This window comes from Pichia membranifaciens (assembly GCF_001661235.1).
Source record: "Pichia membranifaciens NRRL Y-2026 unplaced genomic scaffold PICMEscaffold_4, whole genome shotgun sequence".
NCBI lineage: Eukaryota > Fungi > Ascomycota > Pichiomycetes > Pichiales > Pichiaceae > Pichia > Pichia membranifaciens.
Window position 1 is genome coordinate 1,068,886 of NW_017566985.1, and position 20,880 is coordinate 1,089,765.

The following is a 20,880-nucleotide window of genomic DNA, read 5'->3' on the forward strand; positions in this document are numbered from 1 at the left end:
CAATCCTTCAGAGCCCTTTTACAATCACACAATTCTGAGGGTCTAGAGTGACTGTAGCTTCTTGTTTATCAATTACGTCTCTCATTCCCGAGATGGAGCTGATACAAAATCTCATAAGTGCACCACAAAGTGCAACTGAGCAAGAAGTTAGTGACAATATAACAACCGTTGTGGATCGATTGGCGCATGCGACTCTTGTATCCGACAGACGTGGCGCCGTGTTGGCATTGAAAAGCTACAGCAGGCAGTACAGAGAAATTGTCATTGCGAAAGGCCTAAAACAATTGTTCTCCACACTCCACCAAGACAGTTTTGATTTGGATATGGTGAAAGCAATAATGGAAACCTTGCTAATCTTGTTCATTCGTGGCGAAGGAGATAGCGATTTGACAAGAAGCTGGATCAATTCTCAATCCCGAGTCAAGAATGGTAAATACCCGTCTCCCTCGATCTTAATCCAGAATCTTAAGCCAGATCAATTCTCATTATGGATAGCAGATGAACTAACCCAAGACCTCTCGAACCTAGAATTACTTATAGAAATACTAGAGTTTGATGATGTGCATACCAAGATATACTCGCTACAGTTGCTGCAAGCCTTGACATCTACTAGACCAAAAAGAACACAAGAGCTATTTCTGAAATCACCTACAGCAATATCCAAGTTGTGTCAGGTTTTAGATGACCCCTTCGAGCCAATACGAAATGAAGCCATTCTACTTTTGATGGGAATTGTAAGGGGCAATTTCAATTTACAGAAATTGGTTGTTTTTGAGAATGCTTTCGATAGATTGTACAGAATTATCGACGATGAAGGTGGAATTCAAGGCACTATTGTTGTTCAGGATTGTCTTTCTCTCATCACCAACCTTTTAGAATATAACTCATCCAACCAGAAATATTTCATTGAAACTAATTGTTTTTTCCAGCTTGTGAAATTGCTCAACCAATCGTTGTCGGGCAACTCATTGACATGGAACACTCAGAGGTTAGATAATTTGATCACCACACTGGAGACGTGCAGATTATTTGTCGTTAAAGATACCCAGGATATCGCAAGTGCTCAGGTTGCCATAGTTGATAGTGGTATCATGCTATCGTGTTTGAAACTAGTTTTCTCGCTCAACATTCCAAACCAAGTCAGAGTCACATCTTTGCTTACTGTGTCTGATGTAATCAGAAGCAACAACGACGTTCAGTTCAAGTTTTCTCAAGTCGATGTTCCGTATCTGGACCCAAGTTTACCATCAACTGCTCAAAAATTTGAGGCGATTGTACCCATAACCGTCGCTCTACTTAACTGGTGTTTGCATGTGAATTCCGTCCATTTGTTTGATATAAGAGCTGCTGCCCTAGATACTCTCCACGCTTTTTTCAGAGATAACACAGAAGCGAAAATTGCTTTCATCGATGATCAGGTTTACACATTTAATTCATTAAACGGTATCGAAAACAACAATGAGTCATTTGAACTCAATGATGCTAATGGTACTGATACAGCGAAGAAGATGAAAGAGGAAAAGATATTGTCTTCGCTTGCCAATGGTGATGCTTCTCAGCTCGACGAAGCTTCTGTAAAGAATGATAACGAGAGTCTAGAAGTGTCAATAGATCCCAATTCCTTAGACTCAAAGAGTAACATCTTCCAAACTTTAATCCAAATGGAAAATTACAAGTTGAACCCATATAAAATATGGTTTGCTTCGATTATTTTGCTTTACGTATTTGAAGACTATCCAGAGGCCAAGCTCAAAGTCATGGCAATAACTTTAGGTAATGAGAATGACGATGAAGATGTCATTTCTATTATATCCGCTATTGCACAAGCATTATGCACTTCTTTGAAACAGTCCGATATTCGTGTTCCAATTGCCTACCTTATGCTGCTTTGTAATTGGTGCTGGGACAATTACGAAGCTGTTGATGAAGTATTAAAAGATCTTTCTATATTGGATCAGCTATTGGCTTTTATTGTTGACTCTGCAAATGAAAGTGATCTAGTCCAAGGGCTAATTTCATACTTTTTGTCAATAATTTATGAGTTTTCTAGAAAAACATCACCCATTTCCAGGTCACAGTTGCACCAGTATTTATCCAAAAGAATAGGTGTGCATTCATTCAGTCTAAAAATCCAACAATTCGTGAAAGACAAACATGTTTCAAATTTCAAAGAGTTAGACTGGCTAAATCCTACTCGTGACGAATCGGGACTACCGGAAGTTTATTTCGATGGCATCTTTATTGATCAAGTAAGTGAAAATTCTCAAAGAATGACACGGGCTATAGGAAAAGACCCCATTGTTGAGCCAGCGAGGAAGCTTGATTTTTTTGCCTACGAAGAGATTCAGCAAAAGCTGGAATCACTTACAAGAGAGTACATTCAATTTAAATTAGATTCCACAGATAAGTCAAATAACCAATTGAAAGAAATTGAAAAGACCTCAAAGGATTATAGTGAACTCACAACCAAGTATGAAGAACTTCTAAGTGATATGGAATCACTGGAAATCGAAAAAGATCAGATGCTAACTGATCTTACTGCATCTGTTGCTGAAGTTACAAAGTTGAATGGATTACAGAAAACTCTGGAGTCTCAGATCAGTGATCTTTCAAGAAACTTACAAGAATCATCAGTCAAGGTCAAAAATATAGAGTTGGAAAACAAGCAGCTGAAAGAAAAACTTGAAGTTATTGAGAAGTCAAAGGTCAATGCCGAAAATGGTATCAATAAAATGAGTAGAGAGTTAATGAATTTGACTAAGGAAAAAGCTACAAGCGAAAAGCAAGCGAAATCTTTAGAAAAAGAGTTAAGTTCATTGAAGCAAAAATTTGAGAAGGAGGAAGCCAAGCTTGCAGCTATAAACACACAAAAAGAGAAAATCGTCATTGATCTTGAAAATCGGCTCAAACTTGCTAATGCCAACCTCAGTAAAGTTAGAGAGGAATACAAGAAAGTAAATGAAACTGTTTTAGCAAATAACGAAAAGCTTGAAAAATCCGAGAGAAATTCAGCAGAGTTAATGAACAAATTAAAGACTGCTACAGAAATAATTGAAAAATTGAAAAATCAAAAAGACTCTACTAATGTTGAACTAAACGATTATAAGGAAAAAATGATTCACGAAGTAACCACTTTGAAGTCATCCTTAGCTACTACCGAAGAAGTAAAGGAGAATCTGATCATGGAAAACAAGAAACTGAATGAAAAGTTGGAATCTTTACAAGAAGAGCTGACTACCACTTTTGAGGACTTCACGCTATTGCAAGATGAAACTTCGAAAGAAATTGATGAGTTGAATGGAAACATTACCGTTTTGTCGAAAGATATTGAAGCCAGTGAGGAGAAAAACAAGAGTTTGATCGATGAAAATAAAACACTGAAACAACAGGTCGAAAGTCTTGAAAACAACCATTTGCTGGTAGTGCATCAGTACCAAGAAGATATAAAAGATATTAAAAAAGGATTCACTGAAAGCATTAATTCTTTGAAAGGAGAACTTGAAAGTGAAAGAACGAGTAAGGAAAAGCTGGAAGAAGAGCTGAAGGAGTTCAAATCGAACTCAGAAAACCTTTCAAAAGAAATTGACGCCAAAAATGATTCTCTGAAAACTACAAAAGAAGAAAGAGACGAGCTGAACAGCAAGTTCCTAAAGCTACAATCTGCAAAAGATAGTCTAGAAAAATCTTTGTCTTCGGTCAATCTCTTGAACGAAAAAAGCCTTGATGATCTGAAGGCTCAACTGGAGTCAAAAGATAAAACAATTGAATCTAAAACCACTGAGATTCAAGCTTTAACCCAAAGGTTCACATCACTAGAATCCGATAAAAAGTCAGAAATCTCAAAGTTGGGGAGCTCTATTGAAAAATTACAGAACGAATTGAAGACTGTAAATGAAAGAAAACATTCATTCGAAAAAGAGCTACTAGAGCTGAAAAAATTCTCGGAGGAAAGCCTCTTGAAATCAAAGAAAGAGATTGATGCTTTGACAATGTTGTTCAATAATTTGGAGGATGAAAATAAGACATTATCTTTAACACATGAGAAAGAAAGTACGACCAAAGAGAAAACAATAAAAAAATTAGAAGAAGCAGTTGCTACTACGACTACTGATTTGAACTCAACAAAATCTGAGCACAAAGCCTTGAAGGTGAAGTATGATGAATTCAGTAAAAGTAAAAACGAAATCGTTTCTCAACTTGAGAAAGATCTGGAATCCATTAAGAAATTGAAGGGAGAAGCAGATAAAAATAGTACACAAGTGTCCAAAGAGTTACAAAACCTAAAATCTTCCAAAGAGAAAGAAATAAAACTGCTTCAATCTAATATCAAATCTATTCAGGACCTTTTAGATAAAAAAATATCTGAGCATTCAGGTCTGAGTGAAAGTTTCGAAAAATACAAGGAAGAAAGAAATGTAGAGTTGAAAGAACTCAATCAATCTTTAACAGTTATTCAAAAAGAATTGGAAGATAATAAATTGAAGACTTTGGATAACGATAAATTTCTGAGTGACTTGAAGTTGGAGAAGGAGAAGAAGATTTCTGAACTAACCGAAGAGCTATCATCAAAGGAGCACTACGTGCAGCAACTTGAGGATGAGAAGTTAGCAATGGAGAAAGAATTGGTGACTGTCAAAGAAGGCTGTCAGTGTCAGATTGCTGATCTAGAATCCCAGTTGAGAGAAATAAAAGATTCTAGTGCTAGTGCTGAAAATCAAAAAAGTGCCGTTTTAAGTGAATTTGCTCAGTTGAGAGAAGAGAAGGAGAATAAAATAAGTGAGCTCAATTCTCAGCTTGAAAGCTTGAATAGCGAGCTAGAGAAGTTGAACGTAGCAAATGAGCTCACAGCAAAAAAACTGGAGGAATCTGAAAGCTCAAAAACAGAAGATGTCCGCAAACTAAAATCTTCTCTGGATAATGTCACAAAAAGCCTCAGTGAAAAGACTTCTGAATTTGATTCACTTGCGAAAGCCAATGAGAAAGACAAGACTCGTATTCTTGATTTAGATACTGAGTTGCAGAAAACAAAAAAGTCATTAGATAATTTGAAAAGTGTAACATCAAGCTCTATCTCTGAACTGGAAAGCAACAAGAAAGTAAATCTCTCTAAAATTCAACAGTTGGAATCAGAAAAAAAGGAATTAACGGACCTAGTTAGCAGCAGAGAAAAACTGATTTCGAATTTAGAATCAGAACTGGAAAACCTCAAAGAGTCAAAGAATTCCGAGATAAAAACGTTAAGTGCACAGGTTCAGGATTTGAATAGCATAATAGCAAATACGAAATCTTCAAACGCTGACTTAGAATCGACTTTTCTGTCTCTGAAACAAAATACTTCTGAGCAGATTGAGCATTTGAAGAAGCAAATCGAAATTTCTGAATGCAACGGGGAAAAGCTGACCAAAGAGAAGGAAGAACTAACTCTAAAAATAAAATCTTTGGAAAAAGAAAAAAACGAAACTTCTAAAGACGCAAAGCAGCAGATAGCTGCACTCGAAGTTGAATTGGGTGAACTTCAGTCACAGCAAAAATTATCCAACGAAGAGCAGCAAAACTTTAAGAAACTCTCTGAAAAAACAGCTGATGTTCACAAAGAGGAACTTGCTACTCTTCAATCTCAGTATGATGATGAAAAACTCAGATATGAAAAAGAAATCTCCGAATTGAAAAACTCTCATAATACCTTGGAGGAGCAGAAATCAAGTTTAGACTTAAAGATCAAGACATTGGAGTCCGATCTAGCCGAGGCCGGTATTTCCCTTGAAAAGTTGTTATCTGAAAAATCTATACTCAATAGTAATACCTCAGATCAGATAAAATCCTTGAAGAATGAATTGAAGGAAAGGGATACCCAATTAGAAACTGCTGCAACACAAAAATCCCAACTTGAGAATGAGTATGAAGTGCTTAAAACTGAAAAATCATCGGAAATTTCTGTTTTAAACGCAGCAGTTAAAGAGTTGAAGGAGAAACTCGAAAACTTGGCTATTCAAAAGTCTACTTTTGAAAAGAAACTGTCTAAAGCTACTGCAGAGAAAGGATCCGAGGTTACTAAGTTGACAGAGGAGTTATCTGAAGCCAAAAAGAGTCAACAAAAGTTGTCACATGATAAAGACAAAATATCAAAGCAATTATCAGTCTTGCGAGATGAGTCACGCTCAGAAATTTCTGAATTGCAACAGAAAATCGAAGGCCAACAAAAACTTATACAGCTTGCGGAGGAGAACTACAAAGCTGAACAATCCGGGTTTCTTTCTTTGAAGAATGAAAGTGAAGCAAAGATAGCTGAACTTCAGAAGTTGCTAGCTGATAAAGCTCAGAGCTTGTCTTCACTTTCGGAAAAAGTTGAGAGCTTAACTTTCATTATAGCGAAGCTTGAGGCTGAAAGCAAGTGCAATAACCTCAAGTCATCTAACTCCTTAACTGCGAAAGAAAATGCTCTCTCCAAACTAAAAGAAGAGCAAAATCTTCTTATAGAAGAGAAAGAAGCACTTTTAAGTGCCAAAAATCAATTAGCTTCAGAAGTCACTGCGCTGACCTCAAAATTAGAGACTAATGCAAAAGAAGTTTCTGCTACATCTACTAAGCATGAAAGTTTAGTGGAAGAAAATAAAAAACTCGAAAACTTAGTAAAGCAGGCATCTGAGGATAGGTTACAGCTAGAAAATTCACTGGGTGAAACTAAAACATTGATCGATGAAAAAAATGGAGAATTGACAAAACTCAGAAAAGATTATTCCGATCTCAAAGGTGCTTCAGAAAAAGACGAGGAGATTTCCAAAAGGAAAATATCCCAACTTGAGACGAAGACAGGCACATTGGAAAAAATGACTCAACAAGAGATTACTAGGCTTAATGCACAAAAGAAGAAGCTGGAGGAAACTTTGGCAGATAAGGCAAAGCTTGTAGATGATCTAAAACAACAAGCTGAGTCTAGTGAAAAAGATCTTGCCCAAAAGAAATCTGTTTCTATTGACCTAGAATTGAATGTCTCAAAGTTGACTAGGAAGATTGAGGAACTTGAAGATGGGAAGAAAAAGCTCTCTGAAGATAATATCTCACAAACGAAACAGCTCAATGACTTACTAAATGATAAAACCGAAAAATACGAGGATTGTCAGAAGCGCAACACTGAGCTTGTTGAAAAATTAAAAAGAATGGAAGAACAAATAAAGGAAATGGTTCCCCACTCCAAACTTGACGAAGCATTAATGTTATGGACAGAGGCGACGGAGAAAAAAGATAAGTATAAAGAAATGCTGATCAAATTCAATCATGAGATAGAAGATAGTGACGAGGATGATGAAGATGAAGATGAAGATGAAGATGAGACCGAAGAAGATGAGGAATAGATTTCATACTTTATGTGATTATTACGACTTAGATTTGTACACTTAAAAAGATCGATGTAAATAGTATATTTAAAGATAGGTAATACATGAAATGTAATACCCTTCTAGAGAAAAAAGGAGATATAAAAAACCAAGAGAAAAATCATGTATTTTAGGAAAAGGAACTGAGAAAAGGAAAACAGACTATACAAAATATTTGAGAGGAGGAATCATAGTAAAGCTTGAAATAAAAACAAAAAGGTATATCAATTGAAGTTTATTTTCTGACAATGGTTTTCATCCTGCCTAAAAATGTTTTCTTTCTTTGCAAATCTCCGCCACTTGAAGATCTTGCACCATAAGCAGGGGCACCATCCATAAATGTACTGCTACCTAAGCCTAGAGTGGTATCTCCGTGCAACTTATCAGTGGCTGCTGCATCGACTTGGGTTAATCCTGGCTCTTTTGCGCCAGGGACCAAGCTCTCTAAATCTTCCGTATCTGCTCGTTTGACAACTGTACCATTAGTGTAACCTCTTTTCAGTAAATCTGAGCCGGAGTTACTCCTGGCTTTGCCACTTTCCACAGGGTAGGTTGTATCATCTTGTGTCGTTTTATCGATACCAAACACCATATCGTATTGTTCATCCTTAGAGTTGCCCGGCGCCATACCTTTGATGGAGTTGTTGGGACCATCGATCGGGAAGGCGTCAACAGGAGCGACCTTGGCATCTTTATTACGCTGTGGAGTACATGCGTCGAAAGGTCCATCATGGTGGAACTTACCACCTCCAAAGAAACCTGTGACATCCAACCTGTCTATTGTGTCCAAATTTTTGGACCGTTCTTGAATAAACTTCTTCCGAGTACCTGATCTCCGCGGTCTATCGTGATCTCTCTCGTAATCTCTGTCATAGTCTCTGTCATAGTCTCTGTCGTAGTATCTATCCCGGCTTCTCTCATAGTCTTGATGATGATGGTGATGGTGGTGATGATGATGACCCAAACTACGCTGGCCACGAGGTTCCATATGGTCATCTGTTCTTGGAGATTGACGATGTCTGCTACGACGTGATTCATCGTACGCCCGCGGTGAAGGCTCGCCGGTACTTTTGGATCTCACCCTTCCATCTGACATAATTCTAGTAGTTGTCGTGTTAGTCATGGTATCTGGATTCAATCTAGGCTTGGTGTGGGCCGGAGGAGGAGGAGGGGCTGCACGACGTGAGCTTATGGTTTTGGCCCGACGAGGAGCACCCTCGTGGCTGTCTTCAACAGGGAACGGGTTGGCATCAACCGCATATGGTGTTTTCTCATCTCTAGGGTAGTTGTTTTTGGCGTATTTTTTCCCTACCACTTCGTCGTATGGAGGAGGGGGCGGAGCACCATAGGCATCCTTTTTCGTCTTTTCTGGCTGACCCCGTTGATAGGACCTCATTGGGGCTTGGGTATTTGTTCCTGAGTTGCTACGCTCTGATCTGGAAGGTTGCGCAAACGGGTTGCCCGACGGTCTCTGGATGGAGTTGTCGCTGGAGGTTCTAAGGTTCAGAGGCTTAGACGAGGAACGAGACCTGCTGGTCTGCGGGTTGATAAAGTTTATTTCGTCCCCCTCTATGAAAGAGCTGGCGTCGTCGTTGTAGTCATCGTCGTTGGACAAGTAGCTGTCTCTTCTATGCTCGTCACGATGCTCTTCTTCTATACGCCGGTCCAACCAGTTTGCGTACTGAGCGTCCTCGACGCTTGTGGAGCCCGAGCCGGAGAGAGTTCTGTCTCTGGCCTTTCCCTCCTGCAGCAACGCCGAACGGAACGGGTTGTTGGTGGAGATTCTTCTACCCACGGACCCAGCAGAGCCGGCAGATTGATTGGAGTGTCTATACATGATGATGCTTTTTCTTTTTCCTTGATAGCAGAGACTTTTCGGATGCTTGGATGCTTTTGTATGCTGTATGTGCTTGTCTGTGTTCCTGCGTACTTGTGTATTCTTGCAGAGGCCTCTGTGAAGCTAGTACGTGGCACTATCTCAGGGCTGTGAACTTGCCGGCGGCTTTGTTGCTTCGTGTGACTGGAAAAACAGGCAGAAAAAAACGACCCAAGTGACGAGAGGGTCCTGTTGTCTGGGCTGTGTGAGTGTTTGTTTGCGTGTTGGGGGCGTATTCTGTAGAGAACGCAGCAGGCAGACGTGTCTGTGTGTGCCGTCCAAGATATCGATGCAAGACCAGCAATTTCAGCAGCGAGTGATTGGCTCCAACGTTCCACAGCCACGCTAATCTGTCTCTCCGTCTGTACACCCATCCGTCTCTTACTTCCATGTCCTGTTTCGCCAGCAAACGGGACACCGTCCAGCACTCGATCTGTTGACGCCAGGCCGGGAATCGCTGCAAAGGGAAAAGCGCAAACAGCGGCGCGTGTCGGAAACCGCGACAAGCGGAAGCGTCGCGGCACGACAGAATGCGAGTCGCAGATAGGTGTTGAAGATGATGTTGTGTCGGGTTTACAGATATGTACAGAGGGAACAAAGGAAAATGCAGATTGTTCAGGCCTTCTTCTGGTGCCGGCTGTGCTCAGCCGCACGGGTGATGACGTCGAGGGTTTCGTGCTTCATCTCCTCCTGGGCGGCCTGGATCAGGTCGACGTTGAAAAGGTCGCCGCTGCGGGAGTCGGCAATCATGCGTTTGACGATGTCGATGTGTCTCTGGAGACTGTCGACGTCCGGGCGGGCGAGGTGGGCACCCCAGTCCTTGAGGGCCTGCTCGGTGTCAAAGCAGATCAACTCGAGATTGTTCACGTGCTTCAAGTAGCTGATTCTCTGTTGGTCCTCCTTCGTCGTCTCCTTGCTCTTCTTGACTAGCTCGTCGATCTGGGTCTTGCTCATGCCGCTCTTCCCGAAGACGGTGATCGACGACACCTTGCCCGTGTCCTGGTCCTTGGCGCTCACCTTGATGATGCCGTCGGCGTCGATGTCGAAAAGCACGTCGATCTTGGGCACGCCCTTCGGCAGCGCAGGGATGTCCGTGAGCTTGAACTTGCCGATCAGCTTGTTGTCCGAGACGAGCGGCCGCTCGCCCTGGTAGACGTTCACGTCGATGGAGTTCTGGCCGTCGACGGCTGTTGAGTATGTCTGGCTGACCTTGCAGGGCACGGTAGTATTTCGAGGGATCAAGGGAGAAAAGAGGCCGCCGTAGGTTTCGATGCCCAAGGTCAACGGGGTCACGTCGAGAAGCAACACGTCTTTGACGCTGCCGGAGAGCACCGCACCCTGGATCGCGGCACCAAGGGCAACCGCCTCGTCCGGGTTGACCTGTGTGTTGGTTTGTTTGCCAAAGTAGTCGCCAACGACCTTCCTGATCTTCGGCATCCTCGTCATCCCGCCCACCAAGATGACCTCGTCGATCTCGTCCTTCTCGATCTCGGCATCGCTCAAAGCCTTCTTGATCGGCCCCAACGTCTTCTGGATCAAGGGCAGACTCAGCTCGTCGAGTTCATCCTCCGTCAACTCCAGACTGATACTCTGTGTCTTGGTAATGAAGGGCAAGTCGATCGTGGTTTTCTTCACATGGCTCAAGTCGATCTTGGCCTTCTCTGCAGCCTCACGCACCCGCTGGATTGCGTTTATGTCGCCGTTGAGATCGACACCCGTGTCCTCCTTGAAGGCGTCCAATATACGCTGGACCAACAGGTTGTCGAAGTCCTCGCCGCCCAAGTGTGTGTCTCCGTTAGTGCTTCTCACCTCAAACACCCCATCGTCGATGTCCAAGATGGAGATGTCAAACGTGCCTCCACCTAAATCGTACACGGCACATACACCATCATTGTTATTGCCCAAACCGTACGCTAGGGCGGCTGCGGTCGGCTCGTTGAGCACACGGACAACGTTGAGACCGATCAACTCGCCTGCCGTTTTCGTAGCCTGCCGCTGCGAGTCGTTGAAGTACGCCGGCACCGTAACCACCGCATTCTTCATCTCCCCCTCCTTCAGGCCCAACGCCTTCTCCGACGTGTTCTTCATCTCCTTGAGGATGAGTCCGGCAATCTGTTCAGGCGAATACTGAAGATTCTCGCCGACCGTAGTGCTTAGCCACGCATCTCCGTTGCTTCCGGCAACAATTGTATACGGCATCAGGTTAGCATCTGTCTGCACCTCTTCGTCGGCAAACTTCCTTCCGATCAACCGCTTCGTGGCATAGAACGTGTTTGTAGGGTTGATCACCCATTGTCTTTTCGCCGGTTCTCCAACAAGCACCTCCCCGGATGGGCTGAACGCAACGATCGAAGGAGTCGTGCGTGCCCCTTGGCTGTTCTCCAATATTTTCGGCTCCTTAGTAAGCTGGTCGACAATCGCCACCGCCGAGTTCGTCGTCCCCAAGTCAATACCAATCACTTTAGCCGGCGAATTTGCCGTTGAGTTCAATCTCGCATTTGCGCAAGGGCGCAAAAGGGCCGATCTCACTGAGTTTCTCGTCAAAACTCTTCTTGATACAGACAGCATGGCTTGGTGGTCTTGTCAAGATGTAATTATACCGATAACTAACCTAGATACACTCTTCGCCTACCTACTTCTCCTTTTTTTACCACTTTACCGGTCTTGTTCACGGAGGCATCGAAGACATGCGAACCGTTTTGACTGCGGTATCACTCTGCGCGATTACGTACACCGGGTGCCGAAGCTGGGATATGCAGATACCCAGTGTCCTCGAGAGGGCTAGACACTTCCCCTGGACACCGGCTACGTCGGGATGTCAGGCTGGATGTCTTCATTACCGCCAGACTGCACAGGAAGAGTATATAAAGGTATGTTTTCTATATATCCACGATGGGCCCCATCCCTATCGACCTCCAGCCGTGCATGTCCATGTTCCACCCTTTCCACTGGGCCAACCGCTCCTTCAGGTCGACTATGTCCATGTAGTCCTGCGAGTTGTTGTTGATGTTGAAGCTGGTTAGGTTCTGGAAGCTGGACGTGGCGTGGGTCAAGTACTCTGTTCCGCTCAGCACCGAGACGCCGTCCTCCTCGTCGCCGGACTTGGCGTGCTGCGCTGGGTCGACCCGGGCCGTACGCATCTGCTGTGTGAGGCGCTCCATCTGCGCCTTCTGGGTCTCTAGTGCGTTCTGCGAGGCCGCTAGCTCTATCTCGAGGTCCGAGTTCATGAGCTTCAGGTCCACGTTTTCCGCCTTGAGTGTTCTGACCTCCTCCCGTAGCTTGGCCGCCTCCGCCTGCAGCTCCGCCACCGTCGACTGCAGACTGCTGGTCAAAAAGGTGGACTCACCATTTCCGCTGCTCGAGAGGATGGACTCAAGCGGTGCCTCCTCCGCAGGAGCGTCTTGCGACGGCTCGGCGGCTGCTTCTCCGTCTACACCACTTTCGGCAGCCGCCACCTCCGCCACCTCCGTCTTCTCCGCCGCTGGAGCCCCAGCCTCCGCTGTGTTTTCGGCCGATGACTCTTCTATACGCTCCGCAGCCTCGGCGGGCTTCTCTGCAGCGTCCACGTCCACGTCCACGTCCACGTCGTCGTTTCCTTCTTCCTCGCTCGTGGCCTTTGCTGCTTCTCCCTCAGTTGCTGCAGCCTCCCCGCTCTCTGCCTTCTCCCCATTCTCCTCGTTCTCCTCACCCTCGTCCCTCGTGGCGTCGTCGTCCAGCACATCAGAGTCCTCCTTCTTACCACTGCCACTCTTCTTTCCCTTCTTCTTCCCCTTTTTGTTCTTCTTCTTCAACTCCTCGAACTTCTTTCTAGCCGCCTCTAGCTTCTGCTCCTTAGTCAGGTCTTCTTCACTCATCCTGTTCGTTTTGTCACTGTTTGCTGGTCTCTGCAGTCTCTGCAGTCTCCGCAATGCCTTCCAACCCCCACTGCAGAGCCTCCTCTCCGTGTCCCGACCCCATGTCTTGTCTCTGTCTTCAGCCGCCGTCAGGGCCTTTCCAGCCGAAAATCGCGCTGATCGGCCTAATTGGGCCGCGCCATAGAGTTTTTCAAAGTGGCGCCTGCTTCCGGGGCCAGTCTGGCTTTCCGAGGCCTGAAACACATCCCAGACCGATGTGAGTAAGACTTGGACGAATGCAGACGACCATTAGACTGGTGTTCAGCAGACCCCAGTAAAGAATATACGGCAGTAGGGCGCCAAGAAGTGCAAAATAAAGAGCGCTGGAAAGGGAGGAGGACGCTCGGACCCGGGTGAGACACCGGAGAAGAAAAAACGAACACCGAATTGCTGTTTTCGGACAATTGTAAACACACGAGACGTACCGAAACATCGAGTTCCAGGATTTCGTTATGGGCCACATGAGATAAAGGAATGCAAAATAGTGTTCCCCGTAAATATATATTACGTGCATTGGTACTAGGGACTTTTCGCTTATGTCGTTGATCGGTCTATTTTGCTGATTGTTCTCTTTCTCCAGCTTCCTGTCGGGTTTGCAGTATTGTCCTGGTCGAAGGAGAAGTTTCGAACGTTTCTGCAGGTAAAACAAACCAATGGCGACAGCGATTCCAGCGGAGCAACTCTATGCTAGGTCTTTCTGGTCCGTGGACTCCTCTCCCCAGGAGGTGTTGATGCTCCAGAATGAAAAGGCCACAAAAACTCTGAACTCCCTGTCCTCCTTCTACAAAGAGTTCATGCACCTAGAGAACGACTACTCACGAAGATTCAACACCTTGCTCAACCGTCTCGAGCTCCCCAAACACGAAAACGCAGGGACACTCAAAACAAGCATCAATGTTTTCCAGGACCAGTGTCTGAGAGTTTCAGAATCACACTCTTTGCAGGCCAGAAGGATACAGGATGCGCTTCAACAACCGCTGCTGGAGCTGGTCAGCGATAGGAAAGCAAGAGAAAAGGTGGTGGAGACGAAAATCAGACAGTCGTGGAACGAGTTGACAGAGCTGAGAAACAAGTGTGGATCGAAAAGTGACAAATACGAAGACCTGTGGTCGTCGATGAGCTCGTTGAAAAGGACAAGAATGACGCTAGATAACATCGAGGCGGAGAAACTCGAGCAAAAGCTCTCAGCAATGAAAACAAAAATGTTGATAATAAGAGAGGAAAACTGGGAATTGGTGAACAAATACAACGAAAAACTGGACGCCTGGCTCACGCTATGGTGGGATACCTGTAACGAATGGCAAGCTGCAGAGGAAAAACGAATAAGGTTCCTCAAATCCAACCTGTGGGAGTTTGCAAACATTCTCAGCTTGTTTTGTGTCGAAGAGGACCAGTTCGCTGAAAATATAAGAGTCTCCTTACAGGACTGTAGTGCACGGAAAGACATCAACTATTTTGTGGATGAAAATTCTACTGGGCATGAATTATTGGCTCCATTGAAATTCGTGGACTTTGCCAAAAACGAAACAAGACCTGTCCATGAGCAGATTTCCAAAAAATTTGATATTCTAGAGATACCAAGTATACGTGAGAAGGTGACGGAAGAGAAAGAAATACGACAAAAGAGAAGAAACCCACCTCCAAAATCCACCGAACAAGGGGAAACGGCGTTTTCTTTCATAGGAAAATCAAAGGAAACGTTCAACAAACTGCAGGAGGAAGCCCAGAAGGAAGTGTCGCAGATGAAAATAAATAAGCCCGACCCAAATGATGCCAAATCGATATCCGAACCAAGTACGTACCAGACAATGTCAGACTACTCGAATCCTACTACCCGAACCAGTATATCATCTCATAGCTTCACGGATAGTTTGAATGACCAGATTCTGCATTACAAGAAGATTAACAGTGACAGTAATAAGGACAAGGATGACAATTATGAGCTTGGTGGTCTGAAAGATGATAATAACCCAATAAGAAATGCGTTGATTAATTTGAGAAATGAGGACAAAATGCGGGAATCGATGTCTCCATTAAAGGAAGACGCCACGAAAAAGGAAAAGTATCTACGTGAATCCATGTCTCCTGCAAAGCAGAATAGCACGAAAAAGGACAAGCATAATTCCTTTGCCAATATTATGAAAAATGCTTTCAACGAGTCTCCAGGTATGGATATGGCCAGTAAGAACAGTAAAAAGTTTGAGTTTAGACAACTTCTTCCAAACACTGCAACGGGGCAGAGGCATCTTGACACTGAAACCAGTACTAATGATAATAACCAGACTGACGCAATGAGAATTATCAGCCACAACTCGTTGATGATCAAGAACCAGAAGAACTCGCTACTGAGGCCATCTCAAAGACAGATATCTAGTAGCATGAGGAAATCGAAGTCGCAAATGAATCTGAAAAATAGACACATAAGCCTGAGTGAGCTACCATCCCATTCATCTGAAGGATACCCTGTGATAAGTTACACCAAGGCACAATACAACTACACCGCAGCAATAGAGGAGGAACTTTCATTCAAGAAGAGAGATATTCTTTTAGTGCTACACAAACAATCCGACGGTTGGTGGTTTGCGGAGAATCTCAATTCAAGCGATTCAGGATTGGTTCCAAGTAACTATTTAGTGGAAATATAGTATAATAAGGGCGCAACAAGCACATTCTATGATCACAATTTTTTTCTTCACAGATTAGATAAAATCTCCAAAATCGGAGGCTATTCAATCATAACTTTTAGACCTATATATCTGATATATGTAATTGATGAACAAAAAGGTTAATTTAAATACCGTAAATGTTCAGCCTATATGATTCGCTATTTTCTGTAACCTTATTACACCACGTTCAGTATTTTTTTGACATAATAGTAACATGTGATAGAGAAAGCAAACATCCCACTTAATATCATCCAAAACCATTGCAAATCATCCCGATCCTGTCCAGGAACAAGACAATTCATGCCCCACAAGCCGGTGACAATGTTCAGTGGCAAAACAATCGTACCCAAAATCGTGATTTTTCCTAAAATATCGTTCATATCGTTGTTGACCCTGGTCATGTCAATGTTAATCTGAGCTAGATAGTTCGAATGTGAACGTGCCAACAATTTCTCGTAATGATTTAAGTTTTGTACCATGGTTACAATATGATCCTGGATATCCCCCAAATATAAACCAATTTCTGATCTTGGTGCAACTTCCCATTGCTCGTTGTATCTTTTTGAAAAACCCTTGATAACATCTGCCTTGGAACCTAGAAGTCTGAGTAATGACATAACTCTTCGTCTGCAATTACCGATTCTCCTCAACATGTCACCTTTTTTCTTCCAGCTTATTACCTTGGTATCCACAGAACTGGAGCTCGAAGTAGATATTGATTTGGAGTAGGAGGAAGCCCCATCTCCGGCAATGTTTGAATTTCTCCGTTTGACTTTGATCCAATACGGATCTTCACTTACTATATCTTCAACTTCGTCTTCCGATTCACTTTCGTCGGATTTATCGCCCGATTGCATCGTTATGATTTCATCTTCAATTGAATTGACTTCTGTTTCTATCGACTCTATCAACGGTGCAAATGCATCTGTGATGTCATCAATCAACGCATAGCCCACCCAGTCCGAAGTCACAGTCAAATAATCTCTCAATAGTCTTGCACGACGACGGACATTACCGGTATGCGGAGTTGGCTTGAAATGAAAAGTGATTACTCCGTCTCTGAAGACCACTATATACATGGTTAGTGGGATGAGTTCATCTTTGTTGTATTTCTTCTTTTTCATCTTTTTCGAGGTCAATGAAGTAGCAGATTTGGATCTCTTTGATTTTTTGGAATTGTTAGAATGGATGGAATTACCGGAGCTCCCTGAAGTTGAGGAGCTATGTTTCATTTTCTGCATCATTCTCAAGAAAAATGGCCGCTCATTCTGTGCTTTCTGCTCCTCTTCTTCCATCGCATCCGCAAATGCCTTTTCTATAGCCTGCTTGCGTCTTTGGTGTTCCTCTTCAACGTCAAAGGACGTAAAACAAACAAAGTAGTAGTCTTTAAAAAGCTCGACTTTTTCTCTGGCTTCACCTAAAAATATATCCTCTGAAGTTAACGGGTGAATACCAAAAGTTTTAGAGATAGCTTTCATTTCGTCTTCAGTTGGATTCAAGACATCTAACCAGAACGGCTGGACATAGCTTTTGGTCGACTGGGAGGAGTTCAAAGCTGTGTTAGCCGATGTTGTAGTTTCCTGTGTTAAGTTAGTCAGTGTGGATGCAACAATGGGAAGGTTCGAAATATTGTGCATTTTGTTCGCAACCTCCCTTTCTTCCGGTATAGTATCGACTGCTCCATAGTGGGAAGGAGAGAAGAGGTCTTCAAATTTCCTGCCGTTGTGAAGCAGTCCGGATATAGTTGGCGAGTGAATAGTGTCTGAAATATCTTCCCTAAAATATGTAAATCTGAATTTTGTCATCTTGTCATGCTTCGTGATGAAAGCTGGCTTCCTCCATGGTGTTCTCTTCTTCGGTCTTAGACGTCCGTTGATCGGATCTATTTCCTCATTGGTGGACACAATTAGGGGCTCCGTGTCTCCGTAATCCACATTTGATATTATCGGATACTGGAAGTTCACGTTGCTTTCGTCTAGAGGAGAGAAAGACCTCTGGCTGGTCGACGTCGACCGTGGTCTCTTCATATCTTCAAGCTCTTCACGAGCAAACTCCTCCAAGATTGATAGATTAGGCCACCGTTTCGAGCGGTCCACTTCGTCCAGAGAGTCCACAGGGAAGCACACGTCGTTCAATGAAGACGCCTCAGAGTTTCTTCTCGATGAAGGGTTTGACGAGGCGTATATCGAGTTTTCCTCCCTCTTCGAATCCGTGTAGGTGTCCGAGGCCATGGAGAGAGGCGCCGATTGCGATAGAAGATTTCTCTGGGGGAAGGGCGTCTTCTTCAAAAACGGATTGTTCTGCATGCTGTTTGGGACAGGAAATGGGGTCGAGTGTTTGTTCTGGTAGGAGGGCATGGTGCTGCCGTAGTCATGGTGGTCAGACGGCTGCATGCCTCGACGGTCGTTTTCATGCGAGAGCAACTTCGACTGCTGTGTGAAGGCATCGTTCAGCTGCTGCTGTTGCTGCTGTTGCGGCTGGTGGTGGTTCTTGCTGGTACCTGCGGAGGATACTGAAGTCGCCGAGGCTGGCTCCTGCGTTCTCACAGGCCTCATCATCTTCTGGTCCGGCTTGATGTCCGAATACCGTCTATGGTCGTTGTATGCCGAGGAATCTGCGCCATGGATGTAGCTGTCAATGTACGAGCTGCCGGAGTCGTCGTGGATCAGACCCATGGCGTCCAGCACTTCGTCCGGATGCGTCCCGGATGTGTGGTGGTGGTGTCGGTCGCTGGAGATGGACGAATCAATGGATTTGCGGCTCTCCCTGTCACCAGACCTCCAGCCCGAGGGGCTCCTGGAGCCACTGTTGCGGTGCAGCATGTTCGAGCTCATCAGATGGATTCTTGTGTGTGCCTCTCAGACTACCTTCCTTCACAGACCGGCCCGAGAGGACTAAAGGAGCCCCCTATTGACCGCCGTCTGTCCCTCTTGTTCTCTTCTGGTAGAGCCCGAGAAAGACGGAAACGCTCCTCCTGTCGGGGGTGAGAACATGAATCGGAGAAACACCGCCCTGTTTGCTACGGCGAATGGATGGCATTGTGTTACACATGTCGGGGTGGAGGGGCGGTGCAGAGAGCCAAGAGCTTGTCTGCCTGTCTGTATAGTTGCTATACAGTGGGGGGTGGTGTGGCGAAAGGCCGGCGGGGGCCCTTCACTCAGTCTTGACCCTCTTCTGGGCAGGGGCCTCGCTGACGTCCTCGAACTCGACGTCGCCAATGTCTTCGTCCTCGTCGTCCTCATCCTCGTCGGCAGCTGCGGCAGCAACTGCGGCCGCAGAGGCATCGTCCTTGCTGTCGGCCTCGTACTCCTCGGCCTCCTCGTCCTCCTTCTGTTGCTGCTGCTTGCGGTCCAAAGCGGCCTTCATGACGTTGAACTGCTCCTTGTCGTCGATCTTGACCAACGCCTCGCCAATGTCGACCATCTTTGACACCAGCACGTTCCACTGGTCCTCCGTCAACGAGAGCCCCTTGCTGCCCGGGAGCCACTTGCCGTCCTTTTGGTAGTACTCCCGGATGTCGATCAACTTCATGTTCTTGAACTTCCGGACCGTTACCTTTTTTTTCTCTACGCCCAACTGTTGCACGCACAGAGGAAGTGTGTCTCTCCACAGAGGAGGGGCTGCTGTCTGCATGTTAGTATCCCATCACGTCACGTCGACATTTGTTTCGTCCTACTCACGTCAAACTGGATCTGCGGCTGTTCGGCAGGCGCACTGCCGCTAGTGGCCGTCTCCGGTGCCTTTTTCTTGAAGTATCTCTTAGGTGGCATCGCTTTGCTTCTTGGACTCTCAATGGCTTCTACTCTCTTCTCTTTCCGCCAGCCCCAAGCTGCCCTTCTTCTTGTTCTCCCATCCAGACAGCCTTTTGTGGCCCGTCGCCAGAAGGACCGGCCCTAGCAAAACCAGCCGCGCCGCCTGGACGGAAACATGAATCGGAGGCGGAGGCGTTCAGAAGAACACTGGGTGGACTAAAGACGTCCTGAGCCGTCTTGATGGACAGGTAGACAACATAGAAGATCCGGAGGCATGTCACTCAGTCTGCAAAAGAAGTTGAACGACATGAACGAGATCTCCCCGCTGATTTTGGGCGGGGCAGTGTTCAACGTTCAGTACAATGACGACCCAGCAAAGATGCCGATCTGCGACTTGCTAGAGACAAGCTTCAAGCTGGGCATCAACGCCATTGACACTTCACCATACTACGGACCTTCTGAAGAGCTTCTGGGTGATGCGCTGGCCAGGTTGACTGCTGACGGGAAAATCGTGCGGGAGAACTACTACCTGTGCACGAAGGTGGGCCGGATCCGGTTGGACGAGTTCGACTACTCGCCCGAATGGGTGGAGAAGTCTGTCCGCCGCTCGCTGCAGCGGTTCCAGACAGACTACCTTGACGTGGTGTTCTTGCACGACGTCGAGTTTACGACTCTCGAGGAGACTCTCGGCGCCTTGGCGACGCTCATGAAGCTGAAGGCTGAGGGCCTCATCAGATGGGTCGGGGTTTCGGGTTACCCAGTCGACTACCTCTACACGGTCGCCAAGACGGTGAAAGACGACCCGGAAATCGGCAAGCTTGACCTTGTCATGAGCTACTGCAACATGTGTCTGCAGAACACTACGCTCGACACGTACTACGGGCGGTTCCTCGCCGATACGGGCGTGAAGCTCGTCAACAACGCCTCCATCCTCTCCATGTCTTTACTCAGATACCAAGAGACAAGGTCGTTCCACCCAGGGAGCCAGGCGCTCAAAGACAGGTGCAACGAGTTGGCCATGGTGTTGAAGGAGAAACACAACGTCGACCTAGCGGATCTCGCTACACGGTATGCCATCGGAGCATGGCTTCCGAAGAAGGGTAAAACCGTGCTCGGTGTCTCCAGCATCCCGGAGTTGATGGCTGCATGGAACCAGTACCAGATTGTTAAAAGTGGGGCGTCCGCAGAGGACGATGCATGGCTTTTTACCTTTAGTCAGTCCTTCCTGGGCGAGCATTTCAACGAAGTTTGGGACAGCGGTATCAAACACAGTTAGATTTCTAGAAGCAGATAAATAAATTAAACACTTGCACTCATAAA

At 45.2% G+C, this 20,880-nt stretch overlaps 8 protein-coding genes across 8 annotated transcripts; 3 read left to right on the forward strand and 5 right to left on the reverse strand.

Annotated features, from left to right (window-relative positions):
• Window positions 1-92: 92 nt before the first annotated feature.
• Window positions 93-7,322, forward strand: PICMEDRAFT_21486 (hypothetical protein; the record flags this gene model as incomplete). Its single annotated transcript, XM_019162206.1, has 4 exons — window positions 93-1,488; window positions 1,570-3,396; window positions 4,684-5,241; window positions 6,814-7,322. Coding segments are annotated over 4 exons (4,290 nt in total), but the record flags the coding sequence as incomplete, so codon positions are not given.
• Window positions 7,323-7,480: 158 nt separating this feature from the next.
• PICMEDRAFT_148612 (hypothetical protein) lies at window positions 7,481-9,537 on the reverse strand. The gene has a single exon (XM_019160570.1). It carries the CDS (start codon window positions 9,208-9,210, stop codon window positions 7,609-7,611), a length of 1,602 nt encoding a protein of 533 aa, XP_019017109.1. The 5' UTR covers window positions 9,211-9,537; the 3' UTR covers window positions 7,481-7,608.
• Window positions 9,538-9,864: 327 nt separating this feature from the next.
• Window positions 9,865-11,817, reverse strand: PICMEDRAFT_73475 (hypothetical protein; the record flags this gene model as incomplete). Its single annotated transcript, XM_019164488.1, has 1 exon — window positions 9,865-11,817. The coding sequence occupies one exon, from the start codon at window positions 11,815-11,817 to the stop codon at window positions 9,865-9,867; it is 1,953 nt and encodes a 650-aa protein (XP_019017110.1).
• A 311-nt stretch (window positions 11,818-12,128) lies between these two features.
• Window positions 12,129-13,103, reverse strand: PICMEDRAFT_12437 (hypothetical protein; the record flags this gene model as incomplete). Its single annotated transcript, XM_019159926.1, has 1 exon — window positions 12,129-13,103. The coding sequence occupies one exon, from the start codon at window positions 13,101-13,103 to the stop codon at window positions 12,129-12,131; it is 975 nt and encodes a 324-aa protein (XP_019017111.1).
• A 692-nt stretch (window positions 13,104-13,795) lies between these two features.
• Window positions 13,796-15,787, forward strand: PICMEDRAFT_73477 (hypothetical protein; the record flags this gene model as incomplete). The annotated part of the gene is made up of 1 exon (XM_019164489.1): window positions 13,796-15,787. The coding sequence occupies one exon, from the start codon at window positions 13,796-13,798 to the stop codon at window positions 15,785-15,787; it is 1,992 nt and encodes a 663-aa protein (XP_019017112.1).
• Window positions 15,788-15,987: 200 nt separating this feature from the next.
• Window positions 15,988-18,000, reverse strand: PICMEDRAFT_27362 (hypothetical protein; the record flags this gene model as incomplete). Its single annotated transcript, XM_019162493.1, has 1 exon — window positions 15,988-18,000. A coding segment is annotated over one exon (2,013 nt), but the record flags the coding sequence as incomplete, so codon positions are not given.
• A 961-nt stretch (window positions 18,001-18,961) lies between these two features.
• PICMEDRAFT_59583 (hypothetical protein) lies at window positions 18,962-19,441 on the reverse strand (the record flags this gene model as incomplete). The annotated part of the gene is made up of 1 exon (XM_019163376.1): window positions 18,962-19,441. One exon carries the CDS (start codon window positions 19,439-19,441, stop codon window positions 18,962-18,964), a length of 480 nt encoding a protein of 159 aa, XP_019017114.1.
• A 393-nt stretch (window positions 19,442-19,834) lies between these two features.
• Window positions 19,835-20,836, forward strand: PICMEDRAFT_73480 (hypothetical protein; the record flags this gene model as incomplete). Its single annotated transcript, XM_019164490.1, has 1 exon — window positions 19,835-20,836. One exon carries the CDS (start codon window positions 19,835-19,837, stop codon window positions 20,834-20,836), a length of 1,002 nt encoding a protein of 333 aa, XP_019017115.1.
• Between the last annotated feature and the right edge of the window lie 44 nt (window positions 20,837-20,880).